This window comes from Mus caroli, unplaced genomic scaffold, assembly GCF_978045245.1.
Source record: "Mus caroli unplaced genomic scaffold, Mus_caroli_1 scaffold_17, whole genome shotgun sequence".
Classification (NCBI taxonomy): domain Eukaryota; kingdom Metazoa; phylum Chordata; class Mammalia; order Rodentia; family Muridae; genus Mus; species Mus caroli.
The window spans coordinates 53,666,671-53,679,831 of record NW_028227272.1 but is presented as its reverse complement, the minus strand read 5'-3'; the positions used below and the strand labels follow the sequence as shown (position 1 = coordinate 53,679,831).

Sequence of the window (13,161 nt, the reverse complement as noted above, 5' to 3'; positions counted from 1 at the left end):
CAAAAACATTCTGTGATACATTCATTCATGGCCTAAACATATAAATATATCCTATATCCTATAAAACAATAGCTTCTCACCATGCATTATCTTTTCACGCTGACTTCACACTCAGTCTCTACACACAGCTTGAATAGAACCATAGAGCCGTTTAAAAAACCTGCTTAAAGGAAGAGCTAGAGAAAGTATTTGTAGTATGGGTACAGAAGAAAAAGACATTTATCATTTGACACATATCAGATTATCAGTTGTTTCTGACTGAAATAAAATTGTATAGATTCAGGCTTTTTGCAGTAACTTGCTGGTAACTTATGGAAATATTAGCATTCATACATAAAATGGAAGTTTACATCAGCGTAAGTATTTGAACGACTTTCTGTCACATGTATATGCTGAAGATTATTTCATCCAATAAGTTAAACCAAGAAGAGATTTATGGAATTAATTCACCAACAACACGTACACATCAATAAAGTAAATATTTTTTATAAAGATTAAAGATTTTTGACAATTTTGTTATAAAAGTATCTGAAAACATTACAACAGTGTGATAAATAATATACAAATGATCTTTTAAAATATGACTAGGGAGCCAGCTTCCCTAAAATGTTATTCTATTAATGTTAATCTTGCTTTTTAAAAATGACTTTGTAAAAAACCTGATAAATATCCTCAGTAATCTTTTCTAATAATAAACATCTATCAGATTGCAAACTTACACATAGTAAACAAAAATAGCTTTGCATAGGTGTGGCACATACCACTGTCTCCAATGGGTTCTTTTTCTTATGCTAGTGTTTCTTTTTGCGATAATGAACCAGAAGTACTTTGGAAATAATTTTGTTGCATCTACCATTTTCCAGGTATTGTGGTCCCACATTCATACCACTGGACATAATTGATTTGGGTATGACCACCTATTTCTCCAAATTGGACAGGTTCCTGACGAACAGCTCTGAAATAGCCTAAGAGGAAAAAATAGTTCAGTTTAATAGAGCGTTCATATTTTTGCCCACACTATTCACAGATGTAAGGCTGTTCAGTGGCGGAAGATTATTCTGAGTGAAGTAAAGTAATTTAGAAAATCAATAGCTATAGTGGATCTGATATGCAGTATAGGGCTTGAGTGTTGACATTTTTCTTAGCAAGTCAGTACTGTATATCAGAGTAGTTTTGGTAGCCCATTATATCTAAGTATCTTATAGAGATAGCTTTTAAAAGGCTTGGGATTTTTTTGTGTCCATGAACAAAAAACTATGTTACTGAAAAGCTCAAATAATTAGAAGTATTTAAAAGAACCTCCTGGGTTTTCCTCGGTTCTCTGAACAATTCACTCCATTTTGCTCTGCTTAGGCAAGGATCAAATTTCCAATCCTCATTACACAGCCTGCTGTTAATATGTATTTAGAAAGCTACTGAGTATATTTACTTCTCAGATTTATTTTGATTGCTTTATATAGATTGAAAATAATTTTTTCTTAATTTTAACAGAGCAGAAAAGATGATTAAGTGTGTTCCATATGACCTCAGCCATGAGGGACAGCTGTGAGTGGGACAAGGTTTTTGTTTTTCTCAGAATACACTTATATATCTAATTTCTCTAGAGCTGAGCTTGAGTTGAGTTTCTTTCCCTAGGGATAAAGTTCTGTAGCTGTCTCAGTCTTTCTTTGCTAATCTGCAAAGCCCTCGATGTATGTAGGATGATGAGAAAGCATACCTTCTTTGGTGGGTAACTGTTCAGAGGTGAGTTGCTGTCCTGTGCGACCATCTAAAAATGAATCCACAAACTGGCAGTGATCTTCTCCGTGGCCCCTCTGATCTCCTATGTTGTAAAACTTGCCTGAAAAAACAGAAATGAAACCATGTTCTTTTCTTTAGTTTATGAAATCCCATAATTATTTCAAAGAGTAGTCTTGGCCTTGCTTTCCCCCTTATTCCCAGAGGTCTAAGCCACTAGCATCTCCTGAACTACAGACATGCCATAGCTGGTGTCCTTCTGTCCCTGCTAAACTAACCTCCTGGTGTTCTCCTTTCCCTTCCAGATCATAGTGATTTTAAAAAAAAGAAATGTAAAAAATGTTATTACTCTTTTCATAATTCTATCCAGCAAGCTCCCAGAATACAACTTCTTTACAAAATCGCAAACCTGGTAGGACTGACAAGTGTGTCTTGCTTCACGCCTTTCACTTTCTCTTTCCTCTACTTCTCCAGAGATCTTTGTCCCTAAACTTTACTTCTCAAAATTTTACTCTAAGTAGACATACAAAAACTTGTAGACAGACCTTCTGCAGAGCCATTCTGTCTAGTAAAAATTGTCTTCAAAACCCCCGAGAGACATTCGTGTGTAACGTACATATTTTCTGTGTCTATGTTGGGACATATGTCTTTCCACCATATGAATACAGAAGAAAACATAAATGAGTATTGCAAGGGGTTTGGACCCTTTTGGCAACATAAGGATGTCACATTCGTGATTAGTCGCTTTTTAATGCTTGGGTGGTCATGACAGTACTGAGCTCCGCTGTGCAGGTGCCTGCCTGTGCACTCAAGTTGATCCGAGTATTACTGTCTCATGCTGTGTTTTCATTATCTACCTCCAAATTGCAGATCTTTAAGTCCTTGTTTCCCTATTGTAACTATTTCTGTAACCTTTTTTTTGAAGGGAACTTGTGTAAGTAGCGAATCTGAAACTACAGAGAAAAAAGGATAAGGTACAGACTGCTGCTAACTATGCAAAGGGTTGAAACGTACCTGTGAGGGAATCGCTCAAATAAATCTTGTATCTGAGAGAGTTACATAGCTGCACTCCGACAAACTTTTTATACCACGTCCTTTTAACATACTGTTTGCCTTTACATTCTGAGTAAGAGTCTGAGTTAAAAGGCCTTTCAGTCCAGATGGCATCTCTTCCTGCTGCATGAAGAAAACACATGATTTGGGTTAGTATTTAACTCTGAAGAACTCAAAGCTAGACAGCAAAAGCAGACTGCGGAGTTCATTGCCAGCTTGCTGATACCCTATGTGTTTAATGCTGTAACTACTGGAGGCTGAGAATATTTGAATGTGTTTAACAAACTCCAGTATTTGTATGTGTCTGTAGTGAAGTCAGCCTCAGAACATGATCATAGATAATGGACTAGTCTCTGCAGTGCTAGCTGTGTAGGCACTTTCAGGACTCCTTTTTGCCCTAATATAAAACTTAATGTGACCAAATTAAACAAAGTTTGAAGTAATACAAAAGTGAGAGCAAATTTTAGACCCTCCCCGCCCTGGGTTCTAGATGCTGATGAGTTTAAGAGTGGCACCTCTTCTATCTCTAGATAGACAGATGCTTGGCTTTGTGCTTACCTAATTTAGAAATGTATGTGTGCCCATTAGATTGGTACTTACCAGAAATTGGCTCGCTCACTCTTGGGTCAGCTGAGGAGAAATAGACAGAAAAGAGCCAGTTAGGTGAAGTTCTAATATTGCGGGGATGTGGTAAACAAGATGGGGTGCTTATGCTTAGGTCTTGTTTGCAAAATGATCCAATCTTGCTAAAGACCGACTCTGAAAGGGTTGTTTTGTTTGGAAATGGTTATTGAGCATCCTTGAGGTACCCACGTGCATCTTTTACATATAATTTGAGTAGATTTGAGCCATAGGTTGCTGTTCTATTAATTACAGAAGCTTTCTCATTTAGTTTTGTACAAAAACTATTCGTTGTAAGGTCACCAAAATATGATGTACTTCAGTTCATTTTTTCCCCTGTAAATACAGGTGCATTTTATTGAGAAATTGAAGCTTGGGATATGCAGATAGTTTCACAAGTCATGAATTCCCTTTTCGGATGGACTGACAGATATTACTCTGGTCATACAAGGAAGCATTCATGCACTCCCGTTTTGGGTATAGATTAAAGTTTTTCATTTAGTTTCTTTCCTGACATAAACCTGGATGGAGAGGAGCAGTGGTTCTGTAAGTCCTTCCTCTGTTAGCTTTTTCTCATGGACTTTGAAAATTCAGGGCGGGCATGCTAGGCTCTAAATCAGCCCCTATGCAAAGCACTCCTCGCTCTACCCTCACATCCTTTTGGGGGATTACTGCTCACGGGGTTACCTGATTCCGTACTGAACGCTACAGTGTTGCTGGCGGGGCCCTCACCAAGTGGATTTTTGGGTTTCACCTGGAATTCATAGCTGTATAAGGAGAAATAAAAATAATAGTAGTATATTATTGAGGGGTATAAGGAACAACACTCTCTTACTATACTAAGTCCTGCCTCTCTGAAATGACCGTCTAAGGTTTTACTTTCTAAACATCTTGCCTAATGTTTCAGATGAGAAAAATGAAAAGTTGGCTGTCTTAAGATAACAAATGGGTAGAAGTCAAGCAGGCAGGTTTACAGTGGATACATAGGAAAGATTTGTGCTGACCCGCACTGGTTCTAGCACCGAGGAACCTCCGTTTGCTTCAGCTGTCACGTTGAGGGCTTTCCTGCTCCCTCTCATCCCCACCATGATCCAGCATAACTGCCCTTCTGCTCTTCGTCGTGGTGTCTGGATCACAGCAGACGGTGCCAATAGGCAGTTTCTAAGTGCATAGTATTGTCCCACCTCTGCTACTGAAAATCAAGGCGAGGTTGCAATGAGTGGGTTACCAGGATGAGTTCAGTGACCACTGTTTTTGCGAGTTAATAACTAGTTGCAAGAATGGATACACATGAGTGTTTCTTTACAAGGTTGGACGTGTCTCCTGGAACTCGGGTCTGGTCAGGTCTGATCCAGATCACAGGAAGCCACGGGTCTAGAAAATGGGCCCACTGATAGCCTAACCATGAGCACAAAGTTGAGACTTGGTTCTCCCCAACTCACTAAGCCAGGCTCATCGGGTTTTGTTTGTTTGTTTGTTTTTTTAAAAAGAGGCAGTCAATTAATTGTGCAGTAATTGACAGATCTTATGCACAAGATCTATAACCTGCAAATCCTACTGAGAAACCCACAGCAGCAAAGTCTATCATTTGAACCAGAATTCTTCAGCAGAGGACTTAGCAGCAAAGTATAAGGAGCATGTGTCAGCTGATGGTGTTTTGTGATCTATGAAAGGTGTTTGAAAAATAATTCTTTGACAAGTTTGCAACAAAGAAGAATGCACAGCACACAAGGTAGGTATTTTATAAGCAAGTGGGAAGCAGGAGGATGACTGTTCTCAGTTTGTTACAGAGGGTGCTAAAAAGAAAAAAAGTGGGGTTGGTGGGGGAAACCCTTGGAGTTCCTTAACTACTTATAGATCACTGTTGGAGTCTGAAGTTTCATCTCCCCAGTTTCATCTCAGAACAGTGAAGCTCATAACTATTGTAATACACCCTTCATTTTTTTTCAAACTTGAAACATTTATGAAATAAAAATTAAAATGTACCTTTTAATTCTTAAAATTTTACCTTTTAATCCTTGAAAGCATTTTGAAAGCTAAAGAACTGTTGTAAGGTTCTGTGCCAATTGCCATAGGTCAGGGAAGATGACTCTGGGTAAAGGAAGTGCCATGCAAGTGCGAGAACCAGAGTCCAGCAGGGTAGTTGCAAGCCCAAATCCAGTGCTCCTATAGCTTAGTGGGGAGTGAGAAGAGCAATCTCCAGAAACTCACGGGCCAGCTTGCATGGCCATGTAGCGGGACACAACAAAGGTTAAAGCAAGGCCCAAGACTCAAGGCTGCCCTCTGCTCTCCACCATGCTCCACCGCATGCACACATGCCACCTGCATTGGCCATTTACCATTTACTTAACTCACATACATGAGTATACAAATTCCAAAGGCTTGTGGCCTCAGACAGTCCCTGTAGTAACATAAAACCTCACAAACCTGGTGAGCTGGTTATGGGAGGTAGTGGAGCAAGAACTCACTGGCATACACTGTTTGATTCAAGTAGGAATGTATGCCACATCCATTCTAGACCTCTGCCAGCCAACCTGTGCCTTGGCCAAGGCTGACCACTTGACTCTCCTGTGTCTCTTCACTTCATTTTAGCGACTTACACCTGAGCTCCACTTCTAGAATGGCCACAAGTCTCTAACTTTTTCTGAAGAGTTTTTCCAATCTGATGCAAGTGTGGAAAAACGATTTTAAACTGTTTAGCAGCATGAGGACATTTTTTGGCTGATTAAACCCAGTAGAAACAAAAATTTGTGCTGGCAAAATCTTACCCTGAAAGCACATTTTGTCACATGAATGACACCTTAGGCCTCTAAGAGGAAAGTCTCAAAAGGTGATTGTATATAATTATATATAACAACTATATATAGGTGCTACCTAACAAAATTATTTAGGGAAAATACATAAACATTTAGAAGATAAAGTTAACAGATACTAGAACTAAAAGTCAGTGTTACAAAATAAGAAAATTGGATTATTGTAGAGCACCCAGCTGGCAGGAAACTATAAACTAGGGGCATCAGTCCTAGAAACTGTGTGAGATATTTCCCAGAACTTAAAGATGGAAGTTTTCAGAATAAAGAGACCTACTCTGTGTCCAACAAGATGAGAAGAAAAAAGAATTAACACACATTTCAGATTTTCAGAGTCCCAAAGTATGACAGAAAGCCCCAAAACCGTGAGAGTGAAATAATGGGCCCTGTTGGAGGAACCAGAATCAGAATGTATTTTAACTGCCCAGGGGGACCGGAAATTAAGGAAAAGCATCAAGAGACTATTAGAAGATCTTTATTTTATCATCATTCCACTTCAAATTCATTCAGCTAAACAACAGGACCAATGGAAAACAAACTTAGAGAAAGATACGTGGCTTGTACCATTTCTCAAATATTTTGTTCTTAAGGAAGCCACAGAGTAAGGGCTGATGGCAAGAATTTGTTGTATCCAAGGGCTCAGAAGACTATCCTAAAGGAAAGGGATAGTGGAGGGCAAGATTTGAAGCCAGTAGTTTTGAGGACAACTGTAAAACTTGGCATATAAATTAAAAATTTATCAATTTCTGTAATAAAATGAAAAAACAAAATGGTTCCGGAGAGTATGGTCTGCAGTTGTTGAGCTAATTTGTCAAAGGCAAAATGTTCACCTCTAGGAGCTACCCTCTGCAGTATGGTATGGAGTAAAGCCTGGGGCTCTGGTGGAGTAGATACCTCCTTCATTCCTGCACCCCCCCCCCCCGGCTTTCACTATGAATACAGGTAAAGAGCTAGAGGGCAGTGGAAGAGACAGGGTGTCTTACATGACTTTTGTCACCTAAAATCTACACAACACATCCACGCCTCAATTTTTAGGAACAGAACCATGGAGCTGAGCAGATACATGCAAGCACAAGTGCATGCATGTGTGCATGCATGCAAATACAGAAACACAAAAGCCCCAATTTTTAGAGCTAAAACCTGCACGGCGGTGCATACTGTAACCCCAGCCACATTAAAGATGAAGTAGTATCCCAAATTTGAGGTGGAGGAGGAGAATAAAAGTGACAGTGAAAACAGACTCACAAGTCATGGAGGATTGTAACCTTGCTCCATTATGCCTCAATGTCTTTAACAAGGAAGGGATTATCTGTCTGTTGCCCACACCTACAATTAAACTAAATAAAATGCCTGATGCATTGGCACCTCATTTTACTCTCTACCAAAGCCATAGATGGCGTTGCAAAGTAAATGCAGAATTTGCAGAGACCCGAATTTCACATAAACCTTGTGTTCTGGGCATGACTATTCCACACATCTGTTTCTCTGAGTGAGCCAAATTTACAGTTTATAAGAAGTTACTGTCTGTATTGTGGCTAACCATCAGTGCCAATGTTTTATCAATCAACATAAACAAGAGTCCCAGTCACGCTACTACTTCAGCAGGTTTTAGTCTCAGAGAAAAACTGTTCCTAATGCGCTGTTCTCAGCCCACAGATGCCAATAAAGGACTTGAATAGATGAAGTGAATTTGATTTATCTTAATTACCAGAGCTCATTTTCCATAGGAAATTGTTGGACCACGGAATTCTGGCTCACACAACGGATTTGGTTTTTCAGTTGAGTAAGGGGAGAAGTAGGCTTTTTGGAACAGACTGAGCCTTTTCAGCCAGAGTGGTCATGTGTGTCCATCTTCACTACCAACCAGTTCATCAGGAAGAGCTAATCCCATCAACACATTACCAAAGAAGGAGTTACCAGTTCATCTGAAGGCAGACTGAGAGTCAAAGACAAGATGCTGACTGAGACCATTCACTATGGATGGATCTGGATCTGAGTTTATTCTCACTGATTCTGCATAGTGTTGACTATCTCAGAATTATGTGCCAGATCCCAAGGGGGTCTAAGCCACATTGCTGGGCCCTATCAGTACTGGTGCCAGATTGATCATTCAAGATATTATCAGCTTTCCTATTTCTAGAATTAAGTATAATTGATGGTCTGACAGACACAATGGCTTGCTTTCAGAAGAGGCTCTATCTACACGTACTTTGAATTCACCAAGAGCTATATGCTGCCTAGAAGAGAAAGGACTGTTACTCTGGCCAACTTCAGGAAAGGAGATTTGATAGGGGGAAGTAGGAAGTGTTAGGGAGTACGCTAGAATACTGATTGTGGTGGTTAAATGAGAATGCCCCCCCCATATGTTCATATATTTAAATTCTCAGTCCCTAGTTGATGGAACTGTTTGGGAAGGATTAGGGACTGTGAACTTGTTTGAGGAGATAGGTCACTGGCATTGAGCTCTGAGGTTTCAAAAGACTCCTGGTATTCCTAGTTAGTTCTCTCTACCTTCTACTTGTGGATAAAGATGTCAGCTCTCATCCAATGCCTGCTTGCTTGCTGTCATGCCCCTTGCTGTGATGGTCATGGATGCTAGCCCTCTGAAACTGTGAGCCCCCAATAAACTCGTTCTATAAATTGCCTTGGTCTGATAGCACAGCAATGGAGAAGTAACTAAGATGCTGAGACAACTAATATCAACGTTCCCACAATTCATTTTTTTTTTGTTTGTTTTAGAGGTACTCAGTGAGATGGGTTCTCTCCAAAGGAAGAGACAGCAAGTGTCTTATCTCTAGACTTTTGCCTCATTCACTCCAAGTGATGACTCCCCAGCCCTGTGCACATTTGAGGCCATAACACCTTGCATCAGCAGGCTGTGGCTGTGAGGTACCAGCCCAGAGATAGATAGGAACATCTGACACCAGGTATGGCGTCTCATCAGCAAGACAGCTGCTGGTTGTCCCACTACTGCAAATAGAACATTGAGCTCCTGCATAGTAGATTGGAACATGGGTAAGTAATTAAGAACAAGGAGAACAGACTCGGATGTGAAAGAACATTTGTGTGGTCCGAGAGGACTTAGCTTCTGGAATCTATGAATATTTAAGCTTCCCCCTTTATACTTTCTCTCTGGTTCACTCTTCTACATTGACCTCTATTCCACCCATGGGATGGATACACATTAGCTGCTAGGTAGTCCCAGTTTTCAGATTTCACATTCTAAAAATCAGGTGAAATATTAGAAAAATCACTAAAATGCAGTATGCACATGTGTCATTATAATGTAACTCAGTAAATCACCCCAAAGTCACTTTTTGTTATTCTTATAAGAAACCCTGGGGGAAATTCTAAATTACAATTGGGTTTGCTTCAGGTCGTTGACAAGTACTGCGCTATACTATTGGCGACACTTCCCTACAACCATCACCATCTGGCGCGTTTCTAGTTGTCCTCCAAGCTCCAGCCCAACTTGCACCTCTTCCCTTTTCCAGGTTTTGTGGAGTGTTGTGCCTCGGCCACACCGGCACTTCCACAGGCCACTTCCAGACCTCTGGCCAGGCTGTGTCGAAGAACGCTAACTGATTAGCCTTCCTGCTAGTCTTGAGCTCACAGGCAGACACCACACTGGTTCCCAATTGTAGCTCCAGCAAACAAAACTGGGCTTCAAATGTCCCTGGAAAAACTGCTCTCCATTTAGATCATGAGCAATAGGTGCACTGTGAGAAGCCGTGAGGGCAGCTTGACTCGGAAAAGGAACAGAGTACATTTGCAAAGCAGATGCCTTTCCATGAGGATAGTGTTCAGTGCCACTCACGTTATGAAATGGAAAGGAAGCAGGCAACTAGAGAACGTTTTGCAAGTGTAGACCTACCTACTAAAAAGGGCCAATGAAACGTTTTTCTAATCTTTCCTTAAAATCAATTATGACTAAAAAAAAAAAAAAAATGGGTTTCTTTTCTCTCAATCTTGCTAAGGAAACAGAATCAAGATCAACTGGGCTTTAACTGAAAAATATGCTTATGTTGGCTAACTTAAACCTTTCGTGATTATGAACAGTGGAAAAATGTTCCATGTTACATCTCAAAACAGAGCACTTTTAAAAATCATATTTGTGAAAGAAATATATTTTTTTCTACAATAAAGGCCTAAAGATTGTACATAGTTAACTTCAATTAGCTAGCTGTTTATTTTCTTCTAAAATGATTGTTAGAGTATCCCTGTGGCCAGAATCCAAACAGGCTCATTCTCACATCCCTACCCATCCTCTCCACGGGAAGAAGATAATAGGGAGGTTTAAGAATGGAAGATTGGGGGGCAAAGGCAACCTAGGACCTTTTCTACAACTAATCAGAAATGTCCAAGGGCCTTTTTCTTTCAGTAATAAAATGGATTGATATTTTGGAATAAAAAGAAATAATACAAGTATACTGAAAAAATGAATAGTCTCATGTTAATGTATAAACCATAAAATATGCAAATGATTGCCAAAATTCTATTCTCCTTCTCAGTGTCAAGTCTCCAAAGCGAAGGGATGCTGTACCTATGTGGAATATTTGGAAAGGATCAGGAGGTGTGGCCTTGTGGGAGAAGCATGGCCTTATGGGGGGAGGTGTGTCACTGGGGGTGGGATTTGAGGTTCCCCAGTCTTGTGCTTGCTGTTAAGATATAAACTCTCAGCTCCTACACCAGCATCGTGCCTGCCTGCTGCCATACTTCCCACCATGATGGCCACGAACTCACCCTCCGAAATGGGAAGCAAGACTCCAATTAAATGCTTTTCTTTTTCATGTTATTTCATCACAGCAATAGAACGGTAACTAATACAACCTGGGCCCAGGAGGTAAAATCATCCTTGTCTGTGTTTTGTCAAGGAGTTTTCATTCTTTGTTTAACCCCTTTCAGCATCAGAGTCAAAGCGTCGAGTTCATTTCTGCCGTGCATACTCCATTTTTACCAGCTCACAGATTTTTCTAAATTTTCATATTTAAAACCAATATTTGCAATTAATGGCCTATTTTTTATGCAGCCATTTATTCTGTTAATTTATAAGGCCATCTTATTAGCTCTTCTATCCCTAATGAGAATATTTTGAAAATGTGATATGAGTTATTCAGAAGTACATTAAAGAAATCCAGAATTAAAGTAAGACCCTCAAAGGCATTGTCCGTTCGTGGCGGGTACCATTTCTGCACTCTCAGAATTCATCTGCAATAGCACTGGGCCTTACCTTGTATCTGGTTTCAGGTTTTCTACTGTAGAGAACGTTTGATTGGTAATTTGAATGGACTTGTTCTTCCCACTGAATGACCCATTTTCTCTGGATATGACTTCATATTCTGAAGATGGAAGAAAACAGTAGAGACTTGTGTTATGTCTCAGTTGATTTAACTGTTCCTGGAGCTAATGGAATGCTAAAGACACTCTCATAGCAATGACAGACTGGCTGCAGTTCCAGAAACATGATCTTTAAAAAAAACATAAATTGTTTCTATGTGTCTATGTGTGTTTTGGTTGCAGGGGAAAGATGTGAATGCAGGTCCCTGTGGAATCCAGGAGATGGTGTTGCATCTCCTGGAGCTGTAGTTACAGATATCTGTGAGCTGCCCAGTGTGGGTGCTGGAAACCAGAGTCATGTGTGCCGAAAGAAAGAGAAATGCTCCTGACAGCTCAGCCATCCTCTAGCCCTGTGACATCACGATCTCATCTTTTAGCAAATTTTAGTCACCAGATGGCAGAAGTTCTCAAAGCATTTGGGGAGAGGCATAGTAACCATTCAAGCTTTATCAGAGTGGAAGAAGGCCCGAGAACTGGTGAAGACTGATGTCCATTGCTTTGCATAGGGAGCTTATGGTTTGCCACTGGTAGAAAGACCAGTTTATGGAAAACACTGTATGAGGAACGGTGCTCAAATGGAAGAGGTGTTTCTTGCTATCTTTTTGTTTGGGGGGAAAGGCACAGAGTGTGGTGTCCAGCTACAACAAATCTGGCTCTAAAGCTGGGTAAGCAGCAACTGTTAACCAAATTATAAAACCCTTTTGTTGTTTGTAAAATTGGATTTTGAACCTAATGCTTATTTAACTATGTTCCCTGGTTTCCCTAGTTTCCTTTGTATTAAATAAAAGCCACAACCTTAATGTCTGTGTAACTTTCCCTTAAAGGCTTGTTTCTATGAACTTACAGGACTCATTCATCAACAGGGAAAGTCCTTCAGAAGAAGAGAATCTGACAGACATGTTAAAGTGGTGTTTTTCTACTTCTCATTTGGGATTAGTTGGTATTAGCCGAGCAGCTTGCTGGTAGGTAATCTATAGTTTTGTAACACTAAAATTAAAAATGACATCTATGGAACACATCACTAGGAGAGATGTTCTGATTTTAATATAGATTAAAAGAACAATGCCTAAATGTGGAATGTAGTGAAAGAACTAAATGCAATCCTCGGACATGAAAATTTTAATTTTGAAATTAAAATTTTCCAAGTGACTCATTAGCATCTAGTAAGAAAATAATTATGGAAACTGTTAGGTAAGTAAAGTTTAATCTACTCATGACTCATTACAATTAAAAATGTATACAACTTAAATAATTGTTACAGATTCATAAAGGGAAATCATACAATTTTAATTTTTTACATCAGATACTATCCAAGTGGAGATGTACTAGATAATTAGGTATGTCAGATTAAATAATTCCAACTTGATAGCCCACATCTTTAGGGCAAACAAAATTTGGTTTATCGTTTCTTTCAGGAAACTAGAACTCGTTATTTGCCAGTGTATAGTCAGAGTTTTGGATGTTTTAATATATGTGGATAATTTGAAAGCCGACTGGCTTTTAGGAACTGAGATAGCAGTAGCTCCTGACTCAACCCTAAAGGAATAAGCGGGACCAGTCAGATTCCTAGGAATACTGGTGGGGGTGCACTCTGTCTCAGAAC

The 13,161-nt window shown here is 39.7% G+C and overlaps 1 protein-coding gene across 7 annotated transcripts in view; it reads right to left on the bottom strand.

The window, feature by feature from the left end:
• Positions 1 to 681: 681 nt before the first annotated feature.
• Abi3bp (ABI family member 3 binding protein) overlaps positions 682 to 13,161 on the bottom strand; it is a 217,080-nt gene continuing 204,600 nt past the window's right edge. For all 7 annotated transcript variants that reach the window (XM_085832338.1, XM_085832334.1, XM_085832336.1 and 4 more), the window contains 6 exons: positions 11,452 to 11,560; positions 4,099 to 4,178; positions 3,391 to 3,420; positions 2,752 to 2,913; positions 1,718 to 1,840; positions 682 to 965 (listed from right to left, as the gene is read on the bottom strand). In XM_085832338.1, the coding sequence (XP_085688464.1) occupies positions 850 to 965; positions 1,718 to 1,840; positions 2,752 to 2,913; positions 3,391 to 3,420; positions 4,099 to 4,178; positions 11,452 to 11,560 (620 nt within the window). In that variant the 3' untranslated portion in view covers positions 682 to 849. The remainder of the gene's footprint in view (positions 966 to 1,717; positions 1,841 to 2,751; positions 2,914 to 3,390; positions 3,421 to 4,098; positions 4,179 to 11,451; positions 11,561 to 13,161) is intronic.